This window comes from Cheilinus undulatus, linkage group 19 (assembly GCF_018320785.1).
Source record: "Cheilinus undulatus linkage group 19, ASM1832078v1, whole genome shotgun sequence".
NCBI lineage: Eukaryota > Metazoa > Chordata > Actinopteri > Labriformes > Labridae > Cheilinus > Cheilinus undulatus.
In genome coordinates, this window is record NC_054883.1 from 21,029,510 (window position 1) to 21,054,021 (window position 24,512).

Here is a 24,512-nt window from a genome sequence, read left to right on the forward strand (position 1 = left end):
TGTCTGTGTTTTTTCAACAAATACGTTATGCACATTTTTATTTTATTTGTAAAAACCTTTACAAAATGTTCAGTTAATTTGTTGCATAATACAAAGAGAGACAAAGTTACAGCTTTCACTACAATTACAAGGAAGATGTTCAGAGTCACCTGTTTGATAAAAGGAGAGTGAAATAAGCATTTCAGAAAGTATAAATAAACAGCTTACGTTGGTCCTAAGTGGTAATACTTGCAGCTAGAATAGAAAAAAGTTTAAAGCTATCTTAAATTAAACTCCTACTCATATCACAACACTAACAGTAGACTTGGCGCATCCTGATTACTCAGGAATACAGTGGGATTGTCTTGCAGATCCTGTTAAGAGCTTGCATTAACATCTGTGCTGGGTAGTTCAATACCTCAGGGCAATCCTTTATGTTAAGTGTCAAAGCAGTATGCTCTCCTCAGTGTCCACAGAAGATGCTCAGACTGCATACAGAGGAGTCTGGGATGCCTTCATCTGGAATGCTCCACCAATAAGCGATAAGCATGGCTTGTTTATGTCTATGCAGCCATGCTGGCCATTTGTCTTAAACTGAGTTGGCATTTCAGTGTAACTACCACTTCTCCAACTATTACCCCAAAAACCTCATTTACTAAATGGTATATCACCATTCACTATAAAGCATGTTTATGACCAAATGAAGGAGAAAAGCTGTTAAAGTGGCATCATTACCCTCTTAGCTTATTAATAATTCACCTCAATTCTTTAATGTTGCTAGCAGCTTACCTGCACATAGCATGCATGGCTATCCAGCCATAAGTAAAGAGGCTCATGGTGCCCTTTGAACGCTTTTCTCCCTCATTTATGCTCTGTTTATAATATGCATTAAATTTTGCATGTTTTGGGCATTTAGATATCAAGTGACTGAACTTTAGTACCCAAACTTTGTATTAACAATAGATCTTGAGTGAGGACCCAATATTGAAACTCACTTACCCACCCTAAAATTACAGTCATACATACTTCTGTGGAGCTCTCTTACCCTGGCTTGCTATCACTGCATGCTATGTCACCAGCTGTAAAAAAGAATAGGGGTGAATTAGCTGCAAGCCAAGAGGCTAGCAGTGCCTCTTAAACAGCTTTTCTCCCTCGTATTGTGAAATACATGCTTTTAAAAGAAAAAGGCATGTGCTATAAGTAAACAAACATTGTGGGGTACTGGTGTGAATGCATGTACTAAAGTGCAGTCCTCTTGGTATCAAAATGCCTAAAAAGAAATGTTAATGCAAGGTACAAATGGGATCATTTTAGACGGTATCATTCTTGGTTCAGCATCATGGCAACCGTCATCTTTCAATCATACAGACTACACACATAAACAGTAAGATCATACAGTACATGTCTCAGGCTCTCTGGTTATGACATGGAAATGTCTCTTTGAAGGATGTGGGATGGCATTATTTCCTACCCTCTAACATCTACTTTAATATGTGATTTTTTTGAAAATGTAACTCGTGCAGGGGAACATAGTGGTTTCTACAACCAGGATCGTAGTAAAACTCTTCATGCCACTAAATGACCAAGTCCCAACATACAGCTGAGGTTGTCCCTCCTCTGTGTGATCTATCGATTTCCTCCATATTTGGATGTCCAGTCTACCCTGCCATGGACCGGCTGTACAGTTGGAGCTCTGGTGAGGATGTTCCCGGAGTTTTTTCCCAGGGCCGAGTAGCTGTTCCCCTTCATCTGAGTCCTGTCTGCTCTCCTTCTCCAGTTATCGAAATCTGAAAGAACATGCCGGTCTGTCAGCTGACCTCTCATCAATATTTACAGCAGCTATACAGGTAGGAATTTGAGTTTCGAGATGGGATGCAAAACGCAGAGGAAATCAGTACTTTTACATGCACAATGTAGTCAAGCAATAGTAGCCATTAGGCTGTTTGTCTGGACTACTGTCCTTGTCCCAGTGTATGAGCACTGGAGAGTAATCAGTTCATTGACAGGAGTATGCCTGACTCAGCTATGGTACTTGGTAGTTTCTATTACGCTCGGTTCTGGGACATTCTAAACACTTGTTAGTTCACACCGCTGCAACTGAAGAAGACGATGCATTATTTCGTAGCAACAACTCTCCCAGTCACTCAGTTTTAAGTGACTAATTTCTGAAGTTACAGGGCAATAAATCTGTCTGTATAAGAGGGAGAGGGATGATTTTCATTACTAAATCTTCCGTGTCAACATCGTAGCATGGCAGCGCTATTTCACGGCACAAAAAAATACCAAAGTGCTTTGTTAGCTCAGTTTTGTTATAACAAAAATATCCACTGAGAATAATTGATTTTCCACAGACAAATTTAGCTCCTACAGCCTTGGATTTCTCAATCCCATTTATAAGCAAAGCTGGATAAACAAGAGCCTTCAAAAAGATATTTCTTTTTTCACATTTATCTGCTTGTTGGAAATGATTACATCTACCTTTTTTAAGTTTTAACATGAAAATTTCAGCCTGTTAACACCCTGTCTTCTCCATCAGCTGTGCATTCAAGTATAATGTTCAGCCAATAGAGGCGACAGGAGTGTATGAGCTGAAATTTTTGTTTGAAAACATAAAAAAGAAGAAGATGAATGTAAAAATGTCCAAATTCATTGCATAACTATCCACAAAACTGGCTTTTATAGCTTTGTAAAATGAGACTTCTATTCCCCTTTTCCACATTTATCTGGTTGCAACCAGCTGTCTGCAACTTCACAAGCAGAATCTCAGGTGACTGCATCAGATGGCCTTGTTTAAAGATGTCATCTATCAATACATGGTTTCGAACATCAGTTTCCAATTGCAATATCTAGACAACGTGAAATTCAACTTAAAAACACCCATGTTTTCATGTATTTTAAAGTCCACTTTCAGGTGGATAGACACAGGAAATTGATTTTTCATAAATGCATGTAAATGTACTGACTGATTCAAGCATGGATCATTGGAGAGGAAAATAGCAGCTGTTAGAAGAAAAAAGGAAATACCTCCATTAGAGTCACTCAAAGATGAGTTGGAAATGGGCTTGTTTTTTTCAGATTTTGGCTTGTCTTTTTTATTATCAGGAGATGAGGAAAGATTAACTGAAAGAGTGAAGAAGGAGGAGAAATATTGTCTCACTGAGCAAGAGCTAAAGAGTGGAGATACTGCAAGTAAGAGACTGGACATTTTTGTAAAAAAAAATTAGTGGAAACAGTAAGGCACAGAACTAATGTAACTGATCTTTAAGTATCAGGAGTTATTTTGTCTTACTTGCATGCTGTCCAGCTAAAGGAGCAAGCTGGATTCTTTGTCCCACAGAGCCCACCTCTTTCTTTTGGAATGACGGGATATAACCTCCAGAGAGGTTGTATTTGGTGCTTACAAAGGTCCCTAAAAGTAAAAAAAGACACCATTCATTTGCTCCTTTGCATGTCTTAGCTCATCAAATATTATGTCAACATAATGCAAAGAAAAAATCCTCGACCATGACTTTACTGCTATTAAATTCTCATGTGAGTGTGTTTGAGGTAGCTTCTGCATATGCAAACGCTCCTGATGACCCAAACAAATGACTGAGGTCACGTTATTGAAGTCACTGAGCTTTTTAAGCGACACCACCAGTCTGCATCACCGGCAGCCTTAGATGGTTATCAGTGTAATTAGAGAAAAGCCCCATTGTTCCTTTATTAAGATGTTGTGGTTGTAGAGCAAATTACCAGTGGTTTAGCAACTGGAGGTCTTAGTTCTCTGCTTAAACTGTGTATTTGTACTCTCGTCTCCTGCAGAGCCTTTGGCAGCTTGTTTTTTTCACATGTAAAGATGCAAGGTGAATCCTTAAAGCTTGTTGCATCAGCCAGCATATTTACAACAATGTTAATATACGGCTGTGTTTTAGCATGAAAACTAAAGTAACTAACAGTAACAGTCAGAGATATCTAGATTGACTCCAGCTGTATAATACAACAGACTAGCTCGCTAAATGTTATCTCAAAGAAATACCTTTGGAGAGATCGATTTTCTCAAGAACTCTTTCTTTAACAATAGCTTTCTCTTGTGGGTTATCCAAAGATTTAGAGGCATTCTCATCTAGTGTCCCAGGACAAGTAGAGTTGGAAGAGATGCATGCAACCAGAGGGAAAGAGAAAAAGAAATGATTGAGAAATAAAAGGGTAAAATGTGCAGGGTGAATTTCTGTCTTCTTTAAGCTTACTTGCCATGAAATTAAGGAAAAAGTCCAACACAAGACACTTCTGTTCCAGTAAAGATTTCATGATATGATATGATCAGAATAAAGGAATTTTTTTTTTCCCTGGAAACATTTGGGTTATTGGACAGGATGTTTACAGCCGATTAATGGACAGATAAAACTGCACAATTTTTGTTTTTGTCTTTTATGATGGCACCATGTCAGACAATGAAACATAAATCCTGCCATGGCCAACAGACTAACAAAAGTCCAAATGGGATCCCTACCAATCATCTAATACTGTCATTATGACTTTTGAATGGATCAAGCATTTAACCAATCCCAATAAAACTGTTTAAATCTCATTTGTTTCTAAAAAGCTGCAGGTAAATTAAAAATTGATATGCCACAACATATTTATCCGCTGCATATTTTTGATTATAATAATTTTCTGGGGGCCAGGTGGGAAGATGTGGGGGGCCTGATGTGGCCATCGGGCCAACAGTTGATGATCACTGCTCTACTACATTACAAACAATTTGCTGGTTTTTTTCCCCCCTGAACAAATCACGGCACATACGTAGCCCACTGTAGCCAAAAGCTGGCTCTGTTTCTGCTCTGTTGCTGTGAAATTCCACCAGGTGCATGATAGGAAATAATCTCAAAAGGGATCTAATTCTAGTCTTGCAATTAGTGACCATATAAGATCCCCAGTTTTTTGTTTGAGACTAAAAACTCAGCGACCAGCAGACAAATTGTCTTTAGATGTGAGAAGGTATTAGATGTTAGTCTTTTAAAAGTTTTAGTGAAGTCTTCTTGGATAAGACCAGCAAAAAATGACTTAAATGTTAGAACTGGACTGTTGGACATTTAAAAATCTTGATATTTCTTGAAGAATTGCAATATGGCTTATAAATAGTTAAAAGAAAATAAAATGCATTCACTATAAGTAAAGAATTACATGTAAGGACTTTTTATTGACTAAAACTGGACTAGAATGTTCATAGACTTAAACTAGACTATAAAGGTTGAAAATGAGGAAAATCTGACCAAAACTAAAGAACATTTAAATATAAAGTCTAAGATAAGATACGATAAAAACTAGCAATTGCTTATGAAATTTTCCCTTAACACCCATACTGTCCTATTCCACCAATGTCCCACTAACCCTGGATTCACCCTACACATCAACACTGATGCTAAAGCTTACAGAAAAAGACAACAAAACAAGTTTATTATTTTCAACAACAAATAATACTCATTAAAAAGGTAGGTATTATCAGAACAAACAAGAGTGGGTTTGTATGTGTTAGAGTGTTTGGAGGTCAGACAAACGAGCTGAAGGTTGCAGTTAAGAGCCATTTAGGGAACACTTGATCAAACACCGGCTATCATGAATAAGAAAGAGAGGAGAGGAGAAAGAAAGGCAACAGAAAGGAGGTAAAGAGGGAGCACAGCAGGGGCCCGGATTGTGTGTCTATCTACATGACAAATGATTTATAGAGGTCTTCCATCTTTAAAGTCACAGACACTCTGGCTCACTCCAACACGGCTCTGTCAATAGCTCCATAAATACTGATCAGGAGACATTAGCTGCATCATTAGCATTTAGAGCTAATCACAAAGAGTGCAGTGTCCTATTATGTAACGGTTAATGACACTGTCAGTCGCCAGGTTTCCACTGCAAGGTAAAATGAGGCGACAGGAACAGTCCCGGTGCAATCATTGTTTATTCTTCTAAATTTAGAACGTACATGTGCAGTATACAATGCCCCATTTCAACCGGCTAATAATTCCAAATTTCAGATACTGATACAGATAATTAGAAGAGTATCAATACATGGGTCTAACACACTGAGATATAGTTTGGTTAGATATTTTCTACACCTCAGGCCTCTAAAAGTTGCTAACAGATAAGAGTTGATTTGCTAGTGAAAGCTGGGCCCTATCTACTGCACACACTGATCAAACCTCTGAACATTTCTGTAAACATTCTTACCTGCATTGACTCTGGTTCCAATTGGAGCGAGTGGTTTATTGACTGTGTTTGAGGAGTTCTCCCACAAGTCCCGCAGCGACATGCCAGCCATCTCCTTATCTCCAGAGGAATTCTGATTCTTGGTGATCAACCCTTGAAGCAACAGAAATTATTTTATGAATAAATCCCATGCAGACTGACTTTCAGTGGCATGTTGCATTTTTTCAGGACTGGCTGATGAGGTTGCAAAACATTCATGGAAGTTATACTAGGCTTTAAAGAGTCAAAAGGACTTTCATAACACTTTCATATCACCATGTTACAGTGGCATTTTCCACTGATGGATATGACCCATTTTGGTGTCATGTGGTCTTACCTGGCAAGTATCTCGACTGGCTCAGGTAATGCTGCCGTGCAGCAGATCCAGGTAGATTGGAGTCTATTTGGTTAGTTTTAATATTATTGGGTAGCTTTGTCACTGTGCTGTATGAATACAAAGGTTTCTGCTCCTTTGGCCTGCAACAGAAATCATTCTGTAAGGTCCATGTCCTAAAAAACAGCTCATTTTTGAGAAACAGCATCACACAGTCTTAATGGTTAGTCCTCAATGTATGAGCATGCATTCAAAATTGTATCAAATATTAAAAAAGAGACTAGGAAGAAAATAAGGCATCTAATATATAGATATTACACGGCTACACCCTGTTTACATTGCATGGACATTTGTGCTGAGTAGTTGAATCCCAAAGTGACTCCACTTTGTGCTCACAGTTTGCATTAACAATACATTTCCAAGGACAACCTGGGATCTGAACTCTCTTGCTGGCCTCCTATAACATATATATTAATATTATTTCCATGGCTCTCAGGCTTACAGAGAAATATTTATATCATTCAAGCCTTGCTGCTCACTTGAGCTGGGGTGTCATTTCACTGTAACGTTTTAAAATTTATGACATAATAAGGGATTAACACTGTTAAAGAGGTGCAGCTAGTATCTTAGCTAATCAATAATTCACCCCAACATCTTTACTGCACATTGTGTGCTGGTATACTTCGCCATAATGTCAGAGACTACCCTCTTTAACAGCCTATCTCTCTTATTTGGTCATTAGATGCTCCAAAGTAAATAATTATTATTCAGCAAATTGATTTAGTTGGGTGCTTGCTGGATTGGAATGACAGCGCAATTTGAGACAACAAGTAACCAGCTAGGCTGGATGGACATAAATGAGCCATGTATTTTTTTCTTACTGGCAGACTACTGCAGCCTACCTCAGTTGATGGGGCAGCCTCACATGCATGTCAGTCAAGATTAAGCAGTATTAGGGTAATACTACATACGCGGTGGTAGGGCTGGGTGATTATGGCAAAAATCAAAATCAAGGTTAATGGAACTTTTTACCTCAATTAAGATTAATGAACGATTATTCCACCCCCAACCTCTGACTCCATTTGTTCTGTAAATATTTGTATAATTATACAACAAATAACTGAAAGGAACATGCAAAGATGAAAAATTTATAGTTATTTATTGAAACAATTGAAATCAAAACACACATCAGCTGAAAGAAAATATTTTTCATTAAAAAAAAGGTCAAATTTTACAAGAAAAGTAGAAAACAACTTGTAAAAAATGTATACTGTAGTATAAAAAGTAGAAAATAACTTTGCTGCTCATGTTGCACAGTCGTCTCCGTGTTTTAGTTTTAGCAGACTGGATAGGATGGTGTAACATGACTAGTACTTCTTCTTCTCTTGGGTTTCCAGCAGGCTGCGTGCCCTGCGACACCTGGCTTCCTATCACATGAGTGCAAAGCTAGTGGTTTGTTTTTAAGGGGGTGGTGCATTAGTAGAGAGAGAATTACAAGGGGAAAAAATTTAAATCCTTGACGCGGCAGGTTTACGTCAGTTAGAGGCTCTAACGGTTTTTGAATATTTTTCAATTAATTGCACAGCTAGAATTTAAATATAGCCCAGTTTTTCTTAAATTACCATAATTTAAAAGAATCTGCTTAATGACTTTAAGACTTTCTCTTGTTTCCAATAGATGCCCTCTACGTGTATGTCTGTTTCCAGCAGCAGCATGGTCTGTGTTTGAAATAGCTCTAAAAGTGATGAAAGAACCCTGGTTAATTTTGTAGGGCTAATTTTGTCAAATGAATAAACTGTCGAAGAACACACTATTCAGACAGCTTCATAATCTCATGGCATGTGATGACACCGTGCTGTGATGTCTCCAGAAGTCAAAATGTGTAACAAGCACAAACAGCTTCTAATATAATGTGATTTTTGGTGCATTCACATAGCATTGAGGATTACCAATGGGAGTACAATTACCTTGTTGGGATATCAATACAAGGTGTAAACAGGGTCTTAGTATCCTAAAAAATCTGACAGTCAATGCTTACATATTCATTTCGTGTACAATGCAGATCTGTTAAAAGATGACTCACAGTGGTCGGTGCTCCACAGAGGCCTTCTCCTCCACTGCGTTCCCTAGGCTGGGTTTCTTGGAGTTGGAGGCAGATGTTTCTGAGGGGTCAGATTCCTCCCAACTATCTGAGGTCTTGGCCACCGTCTGGCCCCAGCGACGACGGCCACTCTTTAACACCCCCACTCCTCCACCAGAGATACTGTTCTCACTGCCCACTGATGATGCTTTCTGCAGAAGATTTTACCAATAAATTTTACACAGATTTCCAGACTAAAATGTAAAAATCCAGTTTTTATTTAAAGAGGAGTCTATTATACAAAACCAGTGGAAGGATTGTTATTTAAACACTATTCTTATATAAAATGTGAAGTTATTTCATTTGCATAGTATTGACCTTGAACTACAGACACTTACTGCATGGCTGAGACCTGGTTTACACTCTGTTTGGGGTAGGGGGATCTGCTGAAGAGGCTGATGCTGCTGATGGTTTCTGGAGGAGGAAGTTGAGGCTTTGGACTCAGATGAAGTCTGTTGGGGTTCGGTCTTGCTCTCTGGTGTCTGCCTCTGGGCTTGCATCCTTGCTTGTGCTTTCTTCACATCCTGGCTCTGAGGACGAGGTCCTAAAATTTGTCCTACCTGGAAGTATGGATAACGCAGGGCCTAGAAAAGACAAGGGGCAACAACAGATTGTTAGCTTGAATATTAAGCAAGAATTCTTAAGTAGTACAGTAAGGATATGTTTTAATCATTCGTACAACATGACGCTAGTGTAAACAATACTTAATTTCAAACCTTGCTTAACCATACATGATTGGCATTTCTCATCAGAGGATCAGATTTTTTAACAACAGGTTGATTTTAAGAGCATCATCAGATATTGGTTAGGATAGTACAGTAAAGTCTGTACTATTGAAGATATTGGGTTAGGATAGTACAGTCTTTACTGTACTATCCTAACCCAATATCTGATGATGCTCTTAAAATCCTAACCTACATATCCTATCCTACCCTACCCTTTCCTTTCTTTTTGTTCCTTTCCTATCCCCTACTATCCTACCTGCCTATCACATACCATCTTGCCCTATCCTATGCTATCCTATACTATCCTGTCCTGTCCTGTCCTGTCCTATCCTATCCTATGGTGTAATAAAATTCATGGATTAGTCCACCATATAACTTAAATGGTTAAACTGAGTGTCAATGAAGCTGAACATTTTTTGTTACACAGGAAGGATTTTAAGAATATTATGCAGACACAATATTTTCCATTCTTGTTACATTGATTTACTTTATGTATTTAATACTTTGCTGACTAAATTTAGAGTAAAACCAAATTGTTCTCCCAGGATGACTTGTCAGTAGATGTGCATCATTCACCTGGGAGCTGTGCAAGCAGAGAATGGAAAAGTGTTGTCACTCCTGTCAGAAAAGTGTTGCCTGCTCAGGGCCCACAGAGCAATTCAAGCTCCTCACTGGAGTGTAAATTATATCCAAGTACGTGATAACCACTGTTGTACATGATAAACACACTGAGCACAGCAGCACAGGTGGAACATTAAGCACAGGCCCAGAGGGTGACGTAAAGGGGCTTAAGCACAACTTAAAATGAAGGATTAGGATGCTGATTCAATCTCAGAATTGGAGCTACAGCGGATCTGCACGTAGCAGTGTTGTCCTGGAAATCACCGTTTTAAACCCATGGAGTCCACAGCAGTAAAGCAGTCTGCCATGCAGACTAGATTAAAGACCATCAAGAGGCTTGGTCTTTCCTACCTGCACAGCAGTCGGTCTCTTCTTTGGGTCCCACTGCAGCAGGTCCTTCATCAGAGTGATGGCCTCATTACTGGCATTTGGGATGAGGGTCTTCAGGTGGGTCGGCACACACTGGGGGAACCGAAAGTTCATAGCAGCTGCGAGCTGGTAGCCCTCCGGCCAATCTGCCTGAAGTAAAAGAATCATATGGAAAATGTATTTTGATGCTTACAACTTTTTAAAAACATTGCTATTTTACTAATGCTACATTTTTGTAATTACCTGCCTTAGCACAAGGGATGAAATTTAGCTGTTGTGCTAATTCCTGCATATTTACATTGACATGTATTGCACGTATGTTGAATAATCTGTGACATCCTAATCAAATAAAAAAAATAACAAATATGAATGAATATGAATGCATCACCATGTTCTGATGTCTTAAGTAAAGTACTTTGAATTGTCTATCTGCTGAAATATGTTACTAAAACTTGCCTTGAACATACAAATATAACCCTTAGAGCAACTATTGACCTGTCACTAAGCCCTCCAATGGAAGAGTTGCTTTGCACATCTATTTCTTAGGACAGGTGTGTCGGAGGTCACAGTTTTTGGCACAGTACTAGCAAGTGGTACCCAATAAAGTGGTCAGTGAGTGTATTTAAGTGCTACTGAATGCCTGTCCCTGTGGCTAAGGTCGAAGACTTAGTTCCTGCCCAGCTCTTACTAAAATGGGCTCTTACTGCTCCCTCCAATCAGAGTAAATAGAGATGGATAGGAAAAGAAAAGCCTTAATAAAGAGGACATCCTGCTCAGCATGAAGCACACAAGCTGCTTTGCCCCACAGAAAGAGGACAATCAGGACTCCCAGACTTCTTACAGCTTACTTTGACTTGATCAACACATTTCCACAATAAACGTAATCATATCACAAAGTTGTAATTTCGACTGTATCCCTTTAAACCCTGATGACAAATAATTCCTTTCAACTTGTCTACCTGCAGACACTGCTCACCTTTTTGACTGTGCCTAGGACTTGACAGATTTTAAAGATCTCATCCACTTCACTGTTTCCAGGAAATAGAGGTCTGAGAGTGTAGAGTTCAGCCATGATGCAGCCCACAGCCCACAGGTCAATGGGAGAGCTGTAGGAAATCGACCTGAGCAGAACCTCTGGAGCTCGATACCTTGACAAAAATATATATTCAAACAAACCAGCCAACAACTCTGTGCTGTATAGTTAAATAGTCATATAATGTTAGGATGAATGTATGGCCTTTCCTTTGTTTGTGGACAATTACAGACAATTTGGAGTAGATGTCATCATTACGTTATGGCAGTTGTGTGCACATATCAGTGGCAGAAAAACAGTGGAAGCAAGTGGATAGGAACCCGATAAGATAGGCCGATATTTAGGAAAAAGAACACGAAAAGAGTGGTAAAGCATTAGCATTAGCTAAACTGTAATTTTAAACACTGGTACTGATTTTCACATCCATACAACTTTAGTAAAACATATAAGAGAAGGTATCCAGATAGTCCAGAACATTCTGTTGTGATATGACTGAAAAGCTACTGCCAGCTTATTTTCTGCCACCAGTTCAGCTCCACCCACTAACCACATCAATGTGTTCAAAGACAGAAAAAGGTCTATTCTAACCAATCAAGTTCTCTCACCATCTCGTTGACACGTAGTCTGTGTAGGGAGGTTTGGAGCGGATCTCTCTGGCCAGTCCAAAATCTGCTATTTTGACCAGTTCTGGACCCATGCATAGAAGATTCTCTGGCTTTATATCACGATGAAAGAAACCTGTAAAAAGGTATTACTGGGCTCAGTCTATGTGCAAAGGGTAACTGCAAATTTTAACAAACAAACTAAATCACAAAACTACTTAACCGGCATGCTACTTTGCAAAACTCAGTAAGCACAAGAGAGGAAAAACTGAGGTTTTGTTGAATAGGTGGTTTATGTGAATGGGGGTGGTCCATGTTCCAAGGTCTTTTTCTTTAAGGCCTGAGTGTTCTACATTGCCCTCTTTATTATTTAACCACCTCTACGGCCAGTATGTCTACACGTATAGAACAGTCAAGCTAACTTGGTTAGGCAATTTAACTGGTAGATTTATCAACAGGAGAATGCACACATTTGTTTCACACATCTACCTGGAAACCCTCCCATAGAGTGTGTTGGGAAAGGGCAGAGTCTTTGAAAAAAAACAAAAAACTGAGGGTGATTGGATGAACGTTCTGTCTCATATCTTTACGTGCCAATCAGAGCAACAACAAAATTGGACGTAGTAGGTGTGCATCACTACCGAGGAGTAAACTCCATAGAGAACTGCATAACCCTAACCATGGTGACTGTAGACATGTCACTACACGACTTTTGTCGTTTTTCGCAAAAAAACTCAATGCTGTTCTTTGTTCTTCTTTTAATGGAAAAATGTTGTCAAGTTCTGATAAAATCAACGCTATAGCAGCATTCACGCTAATCTTTCCCACCATAAAGGGCACGGGCCTCTTGTCGCTGCTTGCTTACGTCACAACTTCGTCTCACCCTGATTGGTCCTGTCACTTTCTCACAGGGCTTTGCAAGATGGATTCAGCAGTGAGAAACACAGAAACAGAAACGGGCAAATCCATTTGCAAGGTTAAAAGTTGATGGCAATATGCCCCTTTTCAAGAAGTTGTTGACTTTCTTCCTGCTGACCTTGCAAACAAGTTAGCAACTGGTAAACTGCTTGTATGTCGACATGTATTTTGAATATAAACGACGCTATACTTTGGCAAATGTGCACACTCGACTTTTGCTGCGGTTAATGCTTGTCAACTTTTTGCCCCACTTTATGGCGGTTATTCCACAGTCAACTGTAAGTTGACTGTGGAATAACCAGCTGGGACGGAATTTCACAAACCATCTTATCGCAAAGATGACATCCATCACAGTAGCATGCTTGAAGTCACTGAGCTGTTAAGAATGACCAATTTTGGATCACAAATGTTTGCCAATTGAGACTGCATGGCTAGGTGCTTGATTTTATAAACCTGTGGCAACGGGTCTGATTAAAACACCTGGTTCAATAGTTAACAGGTGTGGCCAAATGCTTTTGTCCATATAGTGTATCAATCCTCAGCCAGAATAAAGCTAAATTTAGCAGAATAGCCAAAATGATACCAAAGTATGGGTCAGTTATTCAGCTAAGTCACATGATCCAGCTACAGGTTGTATTGGCTTTGTGTAGGTTCAGTCTGAAAGCTAATCACAATGCTCAGAAATATTTCGCATACACTTTTGTTGCTGTTTGAGGATACATGGAAAAAAGCAGTTATTTCAGCTGTTGGCCTGTCCATAGACAATCTGGCATGAGACAGAATCTTAACAAACACTGCATTAAAAATGCCTTTTAACTAATTGGTCAAATTAAGTGAAAACTTCATATCAGCAAAAATATGTTGGTTAGTTTGGAGATCACACTCTTCTAGTTAAGATTAACCTTCCATCTACTGATTAAGATGGATGTTGCATGTCTGCAGTAAAACCAAACAACAAAACTTCACAACTTGAAGACTTGGAACTTGCCAAGTTTCAGCACAGGGTTAATTGTGGACCTTAGGGCATATCTTAAAACATTACTTACACATAGCTGGAATGAAACAAGAACATTACATGTTTGTAAACCTTTACAGTTCACGTGTTATTCTATCCTAGGTTCACATTAAGTAACAAGACTTATCACACACTAAAACCAACAACGGAAAGATCATGCTACCTTTGAGTAGGTCAAAAAAAGAAGCATAGAACCCCTTACCGTGCTTATGTACAAAAACCAACCCAGACAGAACTTGAAACAAGATGTTCCTGATTTCATTTTCAGAGAACATCTTATTCTCTCTGACAGGAGAGTAAAAGCATGGAAAACAAATGATAAGGAGGCAAGAGAGAAATGAAACAAGTAGTTAGAAGATAAAGAAATCCAGAGACATGTCAGCCAGATGAGTGGAAGCATCTAAAAGTCAAGGTTTTAAGCTTTCCAGCCTACATAAGATGCTTCCACAAATCCATTTCTTAGGAGGAAAGTGAAAAGAGTGAGTTAATTATGAAGAGTTCACAAACTACAAGATTCTGATGCTCCAATTTCCCAATTCAGGATCATGTTTAAAATTTTCTGAATCTTGCAGTATGCAACCACCCTCCTCACACCAGCAGGACATGTAGGGAAACACGGTACACCTACCATGTTTGTGTATAAAGGACAGGCCTTGTAAAATCTGAAAGCTTATGTTTCTGATCACTGACTCAGGGAACAATTTTTTTCTGTAAACATAAAATTGAGTTTATGAGTCTCAAGTATAACACACAATATTCCCAGAAACACAGCATACATGAGATATATTTAAACATTTAAGTGACTTCTTTCAGTTGTTTGCCACAGAGGAAGCTAAAGCAAGGTGTTTGCAGGTGCAGTCCACACCTGGGATTACAAACTAAGAAAAGCAGCAAGGCTGCTCTTAGAGAAAGTCAGTTGGCAGCTGTGTATGTGTCAGGGCAAGCTGATGCTGGTAAACATTTCAAAATACTGTGATGTGTGACAGATATATAAAATATGCCACTTAAAACAAGTACTTTAACAAGAATAATCTTTAATTAGTAAATCTAGCCATTTACGGCTTTTGAACCAATAGGAAAATCCTGATACGATGCTGACATTTGGTACATTTCAGATTTAGTAATAATATAAACCATTCAATGGCATTATAAATCTTGTGCACACGTGTTGATCAGTGTGGTGTTTCTTTTCTTACCTGTCCTTCATAAGCTGATAGAGGTTCTCCTTCATATATTCAAAGACAAAGTAGAGGTGATCGTTCTCTCTGATAACCTCCTTCAGTTTCACCACGTTGGCATGGTTCAGTTTCTTCAGTGACTGGTGGGACAATGACAAATAAGTAACTACTGGTAGACCTACATTTGAGCACATTTCCTCCATTTTCGCTTCCCTTTACTGGTTCTCTCTGGGTTCTGGGATTGATATTAAGATTATATTTTTGATTTATAAACTGTTAAATTGTCATGTTTCTTATTAGACCCTGACTTTTTTCCTCAGGCACATCTTCCTACAACTATGAAACTGAGACTCAATATGTGACTCCAGGATGTTATGAATGACATATTCCAGAGATGGTTGAGGAAAAACTCCCTTTTCTGTGTAGCATTAAAGGAAATATTGCCTGGAAGTTGTTTAACACTGACCTCTGGCTCCATCAGAATACAGTGCAAAGTAATTCAAATCCATCCCAAGAGGCATATCCTATCAGACAAGGACAGCCGATGACTGCTACTTGGTTCAAAGACTAGAGAGAGTATAAAAGCAAATCAAAAATGACTTCATGGGAGACCCCCAACTCTGACGGACTTCCAGTGTCCATGAATGTCAAATAATTAAAATTAGCAGCTGATAAGATGGTTAGTTTAAAAGGCACATTGTAAGCTTAACACTGAATAAACTGCATAATTTTTGTAATAGGATTTTGAATGACGTAACATAATCCTAATTCAAAGGAGAAATGGGTTACGTTGGTTACTTTGTCAAAAGTTCCAGTGTCCAAGAAGAACATTGTTGCTTTAAAGCAGGGGTGTCAAAACTACAGCTTGGGAGACACAACTGTCCCTTTGTTGATTTTAAATTGGCCAGCAGGACTTTCTAAAAAGGCTGTGCTGGACTGTTTTAGTTTCAACACAATGCTGTGTTAATTCTGCAAACAAACATTTTGACAATATGAATTTGTTGACGTCCTTTGTCATGGCTAAATTAGCCCCTTAGAATTTCTGCTAAAATTAGTCAACAAACGCCTATCCAGGAATACCCAAATTAAACTAAATGCTGCATTTGAACCATTTGGAGTACAAGCACGAACAAGGAGTCTTCAGAAAGGTAGCGTTCAGACTCACTGTACGTATCACTATTAAGTAATACAACAAAAAATATTTTTCCTGTCTGAATTTGTACAGTGAAATAGAGATCTCTAGATGACAGTTGCTGGGCCATATTAGCTGGAAAACTCAACTGGACCAAGGCATGGAGGTTTAGCCACTTTAGGTATAAAGACGATAACAGAACAGAAAGTTAGTATTTTACACCTGTTTTAATGAGGATAAAGTCCCAGTGTTTCAAACTGGAGACTCCAAAAAGGATCAAGATTGATAACATAAATACATTTTGCAGCTGTTGTCAGGTGATGTTAAATGGCTGTTCAATGGCAGCTGCTTCTGTCCTAAGCTCTTTTTGCCCTCCAGTTCTCTGCTGGTTGAAAGCTAGGAATAAATTAAAGGTCAGGTACATCATGTCCCAGTCGTCCTAAAGGCTCATTTATGCTCTACGCACGCATGAAAATAGATCCGTTAATACAACACTTAATGCCCTCTTACTGACATGCATCTATTATGTTGGAATGGACATTGAAAAACAAATCCACTAGAGGTCATTGTCTCTCAGGGAGCTACTTTGATTCTGCTCCATCAGTCCCATAGAGTGAAGTGAGAACGCTCCATCCTCTGCTCAGTTATGCTCTTGTAGTTGTCTGTCTTTGTCCCCAGGTGAGCCAACATCATTGATATGTTTTTATTTTCTAATAACACACTCATTATTCATTTACATTTCCTCTGCAACTTGATTAAGTTCTTTCAAATGTTTCGTCTTCACTACATTTGCTACTCTAGGTTGAACTGTTCAACACTGCCCAACAACTGGCGGCTGTATTACAACATTTGATCCATTTCTGTAAGCTTCAAGAGAATGGACAAAAAATGGACGACATCAACGCAGAGTATGATCAGAAAGGTCAGTGCATATCTGTACGTGGTTTCAAACATAGAGCATAAATGAGCCTTTATATTCTTCTGTATGTCACCTATGGTGAGAAGAGTTTAGGCACCTCATTAGTGTCCCATAACCTTACCTTCACCTCTCGTAGGTTCATACATTCTTCCCATGAATAAAACTTCCTCTTCATTCTGTAAAGGAAGAACAAACCAAACATGATCAGATATGTGTCACCTTAAGAAAAGGCGTCACATTTGCAGGCCGTATACAGTAGTAGTGTTACTATCTTTTAAAGAACTCCTTTGTGTGTCTCCATTAATAATTAAACTTTTCAGAGGTGTCTCTAATTTCAGCTCATTCAATTCTATAATAAAACCATATAAACTCTAGACTGTAAAGTGTTTTGAATTGGTTGACGACATTGTGCAGGCTTTAACTCTAATTTAATCTCCTTTAAAAAAACATTCACTTTCAGTTAAAGCAGTAACTGACAGTGAGTGCTCTGTTAATGCTGTTACAGGCATTAAAGCCACACAGCAGGTGGCATATGGGACACCTTTCTGGTAGCTTATCTCCTCTGATCAGCGCTTCTTCTCCCTCCAGCTAGAATTATGTAAGTGCTACAGAACGACCAAATATCTTGTTTCTCTCTCTTGGGTGCCTGCCTGTTTCGCTCCCTCCTTCTGCAATGTCAGCAACCTGACACACTCCTTCTACTTTCACTCCCTTTCACCGTCACCACATGTATTGTCTTGCATGGTAACCAAATGATCAACCAGTGGACGCATCTCCCTGGTTTCTCATCCATTATTGAGCCCTGCTGCCATGCTGCTGAAACAAAGGCATGTTGGTTGGTTTGTTTGCCTTGATGATAGAAGGAAACCAGAGGCGCTTAGCCAGAAACTTTACTTCAAATTTTGTCCAGTTTGATGTTTCCATGGCAAAGTTTAAGCATTCGGGTATTAGAGGGTCTTACTTTTGAATACTTTGAATACTACTTGGCCAGAGTTGACCTACATTTAAAATATTAAACACTTCTCACTGTAGAATGATAAAAACTCATCTAAATGCCTGTGTAGTTTCTCTGTCAGTATTTTTGTATGCAGTTAGAAAATGTCTTAATATTGTATCTAACTAAAACTGGACTTTTAAAATTCATGTTAAAATGTTTGCCCAACTGAAACTGTACTAAATCAAATTTCTCAAAGTTAGACTTACACACTTACAGTAGATAAGACAGATGAAGATTGATCTACTCTTGCTTTAACTAGATCCAAACTGGACAAGGCTTTCTGGACATGCTGCTTAGTTTCCATACCTGTCCTTGGCCTGGAGGTCGACAAGAAATGTGTAGCACAGAAGAATTGTGGTTATCTGCCTTTAGAGCTGGGAAATTAATCAAAATTTAGATTATATAGCAATCTTCTATAATTTTCAAATTGCAGAAAGTGCAATATTTCTTTTTTTTACCTTTTATGTGTTTCAAAATTTCAGTTAACTACAATCTCGAGGCAGAGAAGGTGTTTGCATAATGGTTTACACAACATGCAAATGTTTAAGTTTCAGTTTTCTCTCGAATATTTTGCCTACTTTCCTTGTTTTAGTTATTTATTCTTATCAAAAAGGAGAGAGACAAAATCATCATTCCAATGCCTATCGAATTTGCAATGAGTCAGAATAATCACAGTTAGATATTTAATTTGGATTGATTTATTTCTTGTTTGTTGAGAGATATTTAAAAAATTGTTTTTATAAATTGCATATTAAATTGCAATCGTAAAACGGGGGGGGGCACTATGCCTAGGGTTGGCCATCGTTTGAGATTTTATCTGATACCGGTGCTAAATTAATACTTTTTATATGGTGCCGGTGCCTGAATAGTGCCTGAATCAATACTTCTGAGAGAAAAAAACATGTTGAAAGTCAGCAGGAGAATAAAAGCTGCCTGGGTATCATGACTGATTGCAGAAAAATCTTTGTAAGATGCCAGTCAAACATGGGATAAGAAACCTGAGTAATTAATGTGAAACATAAATCACTCATATTCCACTACGTATTGGGGTGGCAGGGTATCAAAATGAAGTATCGATATCTGCATTGTGAAAATGTATGGTTGCAGAAATTTCCTCAGCCCAAAACCACACCAGTATGCCATGTCAAACCAATTGAGAACCACTGGCACAGAGTATGTACCAAACAAGGTACAAAGCTGTTAAACTTGCCCACATTTTTGCTGTTGGACATATGACTTGTTTATCTTGGCAGCAGGGTGGGAAATTACCAGTGTCCAGCGACTTTGCTCAGCTTCCCAGCCTCTGGGACAGGTAAATAAGTTACCTAACCTAAAAGAGTGTTTTGTTACAGCAAAAATCATAAATGAAACCCCCTTTTTTTTTTGTTACTAAAGACTTCAGGAGTAAAAGGGAGTAGCCCTAACCCTGTCTCCTCCTCCCATTGTCAGAGCTGCTGTCAGATGTTTACAGGCGGCTGTGAGCTGGGATGCTTTGACTCATTATCATCAGGGTAGTTCTCTACTGCAACTGGTGTATTTACTAAAGGTGTTTTTAAACTGATGTCTTGCTTTTTGCAAGCCTAATGTCTGAAATTTGGCATGTGACTGCAGAAACTGCACACAAAATATTAAATTCGACCAAGTCTGACACCCAACATTTTCATGTTTAAATACAGGACAAATTAGCTGAAAACAAGGTTTAAAATGAACAACATGTTGGATCAGTTCTACACAAACTTTCATATTTAATAGCATATAAATGGAATACTGTAAGCCTTGATCATTATATTATACCTCATTAAATATTTCTGCTAGTTAAAATAGTGGCTGATAAAAAAAAATGTAAGTGGCCGGTAGTTTTTTTTAATTATTCAGTCTAAGTGGCCAACTCAAAACTTAAACAGGAAGAAGGAAGACCACAGCAACTATATAAATGGGGGGCATATATATAGAGAAGAAGTGTGCATGCCTCCATCAATGCAGTAGGTTCACTAAACTGTAGAGTCCTTCTATATTGAAAAACAGACGTCGACTATATTATGATATAAAAACAGTTTGCCTCTCAAACTTTTGAAGCCACCACACTGACATAAATGAATACATGGTCAAACACAAAAACCACACACAGGGTATGAATCAGCCCTAACCTCTTGATAGCGACCAGCTCTCCAGACTCGTTGCTTCTCCCCATCAGCACGCTGCCATAGGTGCCGTCACCCAGCTGCTTCAGGGTGGTGTAACGGTTCATCATCTCTCAGGATGGTTTCATCAGCCCACTAACTTTCCTTATTCATAAGCCAAGATGTGGAAAAACAGTGTGAAATCATGGATAAAAAGTCTTTGATTCAGCAGCCTCTTCTCCAGAAGTTACCAATCGTTCATTCCCTTGAGAGAGGACTTTCACTTGGCCAATATGTCTTCAAGTTTCACACTCATCTTGCAGTCATGGATCCTCTGATAAAAAAAGGTACAATCCTGCAGGAATCAGTCATCCAGCAGTCAGTGATGTGCCCGTGCTATCCTTCAATAAGAGAAAAAAAAGGCAGAACTTAGCACCAGATGCATACAAGTCCAACACAAACACATGGACGAACAAGAGCGCCTTCTTGTTTTGCCCTCGGTGAAGTGGATTAGGTGAGTGCCTCACTAGTAGGAGGCTCCAACATGACAACCTTAGGGAGATGACTCAGCCAGCACTAGGCAGATTAGGCCCAGAGGGATGTAAATAGGATATTACATCACAATAACCCGTATCTACTACCGTCCACCTGCCAGGTGAGAGGATATGATTCATAACACCATTTAATAAACTCTCATGTGGTTCATTCTGCCATATAACTTTGCTCTTATACAGAACACAGAATCAACACCAATAGCTGTCAGGCTTAGATGAAACTAAAAGTTAATTCACCTCTGTCTGTTTCAGGTCGCTAGAACTAAATGTTTTCTGGCTTGTGTTACACATCATATCCACATGTCTTCTCCCATCAGACTCATGGCAAACCTGAGATAAAACCAGATCAACTGAGTAGCCTCTCTTAAGCCTTTTTAAGCCCAGTTTATCCTTTTGCATGAAGGATTTAAGTCGGGTTGTGCCACACTATTCAGTGTCTCAATTCAAGGTCTGTTCTCTTATTGAAACCCTGAGTGGATTTCATGATTCCCCAGGAAATAAACAAACATCTCGTAGATTCTCTTAGAGCTGTAAGGATATGGTATACTTCTTTAAGATAGCAATGCATGGATAAAATTGGTGTTATATCAGTATCCTGTTTTTACACAACACAATTTCTGATGTAATTAAAAGTAGAGACAATTTTAGTTGGGTTAAGGGAGATACATTGGAGTAGGGATGGTTGATGTCAAACACCTACATTAACTGTTTATGCCATATCAATCTATTATACTCAACTGCTGATTCAAAGAGAAGGTTTTTATAGAGGCTTGAAAAATCATCCATTGGACAAACTCTGATTTCTTTTAATTAGGGATGCACGATATTATCGGGCAGGTATCGGTATCAGCAGATTTTAGCAAAAAAAGCCAAATATCGGTATTGGCAGATGTCAACATTTTTGCCGATATTTACATCAAATATTTTGGCCATGCATATCAGCATTTATCAACTGTAAAATTTGGCCATATATACTAATAAATTAGTGGAGTTTTAGGCTGAACCAACAGACCTATGTAAGTTGAGATCTTTGTCTTTATTCATTCTCATTCTTTATACTTTAAAGTGTGTTTTAAGAAACAAAAAAGTTTGTTTCTTTTTTTATCCTCAAACCTAAAATCGTGTTAAAAGGACAGAATTTTTAGTCAGGTAAAACATACTTTTAAATATCGGTATCGGCTAAAATGAATCTATAAATATCGGCATATCAGATATCGGCAAAAATCCGATATCATGCATCCCTACTTGTTATCATTTAACACAAGATAAATTATTTGCACAGTGGGAATCTTACTACAAAGGAAGTAATGAAAATGCATCTGTTTCAGTGTCAGCCCTAAATTTCAAAATCAAGCCATCTCTATTTAGTAACAGGACTAGGGCTGGGTATTGCCATTGATTACCTGAATCAATTCCGATTCACAAGTTCCCAATTTAATACCATCAGATCCAATATCAGCCCACCAAAAAATCAGTCTAAAGTCTCGAGTTTGTGTTAAAGAAAGTTTTTTAATATTTTGAGGTCACATTAAAAAGATGAACTTTAAATGTTTAATGGAAAGGAGGGCTAAGAGATGGAAAGCTTTGTTTAACTTTGTTTTAAAGCTCTACCCCATGCACGATCACTCCATCATGCATTCTGTCTAATAGAAACATATGCCACAGCACACACTCACATGCTTTCATGCATTTATAGTTATATATCTATGATGGCCCCATCATTCCAGATAGACACAGGAAAGAAAGAAGTGTTTTTGGTCGTGTGCTCACAGAACATGAGTTAACAAAGATCCTGTCATTGTGTCTAGACATTTTTATAGTAAATGAAGTAACACTATTGTGTGTAAAGTGGCAATGTTCATTGCATCTTTATTATTGATGTTGTGGGAATGTTTCAGCCTAGTAAAGAAAATTTTCTAGTACTAGTGTACAAGCCTGAATTTGCTCTCCATTCTTATAGGGAATAAAGAGCAGTATTCTGACTAATTAAACTCATGTCACTCTCAAAACGCTATGTACAATTAAGTGACTCAATCCATTCTCTTTGCACTCAACACCAGACTGCGCTGGGATTTTTTCCAGTCTAGATAGCAATATGTAAAGACACAAAAAAGGAAGACTTTGTGCTGTATACTTTAAACAGAGTGCTTACGCTGTCAAGGTAGGGCCCATGATTTTTAATCCATATAAGCCCTACTCAGTAGCATATGTTTCTTTAGGTCAATGACCAGCTGTGGTGGAAATACTGCTGCAGGTAGATCAAGGACAGCTGTTCAATGTATGATAACTCACGGTCAAAAATACCTTTAGTTTATGGTAATATCTAAAGACTTATTCCTCTTTGCACATTGGCTTTATTTGTTTCAGTAACCTTTAAAGAAACTTAAAGAAATAAATTATCAAATAAAAACTCTGTTGATACCTGGGTCTCAAACAGTTACAGTTAGCAATGGCTAAGAAACCGGCCGCATGCACTCAGCTTTCCCAGTAGGCAATCTGTTGGTGAGGGATTTAAAGGGAATTAACATGTCTCCAGGACACATGACATAAGGGGGCTATCCAAGGTCAATTATTGAAAACACGCTTGGATATTTGCCTTACAAAGGAAAAGAAGTTTAACTTGTAATGTGATTACTTGGTAGTATAATGAGGCACTTTGTCTCGATAAGTAAGTCTGTTGTCATTCACGTTGACCTGAACACCGCTACCAGAACAAAACAAATACTGCCTAACCTTATAAATAGAATCAACTCCAATGACCTAACTACACCTAAAGGGCTGCTTACTAGAAAAAAGTGTCAAAAAGTGACAGTGGCATTGCGGTTGACATGTCAGCTTTGCCAACTCGTCTCCCTTGCCGTTTTTGTTCTGGCCTGTTAGTGTAACTATCGACTCTAACTACCCTCCTTTTCCCAAAGTTAAAACTCACCATTCCGGGCTGTAGTTCCTTGTCTTGGCGGTTACTTGGTCCTGTTGATAACTCGAAGTTACTTATGACAAAATACACGTCGTCTCCAACCCTAGCTCCTACGATAAGGTGCCCTGTGTGTGTCTGTGGTAATGTGTGCTACCGTTCTCCATGGAAACACACACAAACTCGAGTAGGCGCAATGCATTGTGGGTCTTGTAGTCTACGCGAATGTCTAGCTAGCGGAGGCGAAAATCGGTAAGATGACAAATGGAGTTTCCGATTGAAACTATACAAAACTAGCATACTCTACTGATTATAGTGAAACATTTGACGTTAAAGTTGAAAATATAACACGGCTCAAGGAAGTAATGTCAAACGCCATAAGTGTGCTTACATAGGCCTACAACTCTTGTCGACCTGCGCCTACACGAAAATAAATGTAAGTTAGCCACTCGTTAATAAACGTGGCTGTTGTAACTGAAAAAAAAATATGTTGGAGTCTGGAATATTCCAAGAGATTTTTGGTCTACATTTTGTGGTTAGCTTTGTTAGCTAGTCCAAAAAATGTAAAAAGAACATTTAACAATGATACTACTTTTCCATTTTAGGAGAAACAGCAGCTTTTTCATGTTCCAAGGAAGAATGGTTGACAAAGGTCCAAATTAGGTTTTTAGACTAACATTTGAATGATTGAGACAGGACAGTTAATCTATGAGTAAGGCATATCGTGGTCATGTTTTTTG

General features: G+C 38.6%; 1 protein-coding gene across 11 annotated transcripts; it reads right to left on the reverse strand.

Annotated features, from left to right (window-relative positions):
• Positions 1-99: 99 nt before the first annotated feature.
• Positions 100-23,906, reverse strand: mak (male germ cell-associated kinase). 11 transcript variants are annotated; one of them, XM_041814469.1, is made up of 16 exons: positions 23,788-23,906; positions 20,332-20,705; positions 17,309-17,363; positions 15,155-15,276; positions 14,161-14,243; positions 12,029-12,161; positions 11,367-11,538; positions 10,373-10,540; positions 9,014-9,259; positions 8,619-8,827; positions 6,539-6,678; positions 6,184-6,315; positions 3,998-4,084; positions 3,269-3,388; positions 3,004-3,099; positions 100-1,766 (listed from the first exon to the last, which is right to left on the reverse strand). In XM_041814469.1, the coding sequence occupies exons 2-16, from the start codon at positions 20,433-20,435 to the stop codon at positions 1,606-1,608; spliced, it is 2,028 nt and encodes a 675-aa protein (XP_041670403.1). In that variant the 5' UTR covers positions 20,436-20,705; positions 23,788-23,906; the 3' UTR covers positions 100-1,605. The 11 variants fall into 11 exon arrangements, with proteins under 11 accessions (XP_041670403.1, XP_041670404.1, XP_041670405.1 ...); XM_041814470.1 differs by lacking the exon at positions 14,161-14,243 and adding an exon at positions 14,587-14,666; XM_041814471.1 differs by lacking the exon at positions 3,998-4,084.
• Between the last annotated feature and the right edge of the window lie 606 nt (positions 23,907-24,512).

Excerpts from the sequence above, each read along its gene's own strand:
- mak (XM_041814469.1), bottom strand. The coding sequence starts at position 20,435 with ATGATGAACCGTTACACCACCCTGAAGCAGCTGGGTGACGGCACCTAT. Across the intron at positions 4,085-6,183 it reads TGGAACCAGAGTCAATGCAG|ATGAGAATGCCTCTAAATCT; the intron begins GTAAGAATGTTT and ends CTGGGACACTAG. Across the intron at positions 1,767-3,003 it reads TTTGAGTGACTCTAATGGAG|ATTTCGATAACTGGAGAAGG; the intron begins GTATTTCCTTTT and ends ATGTTCTTTCAG.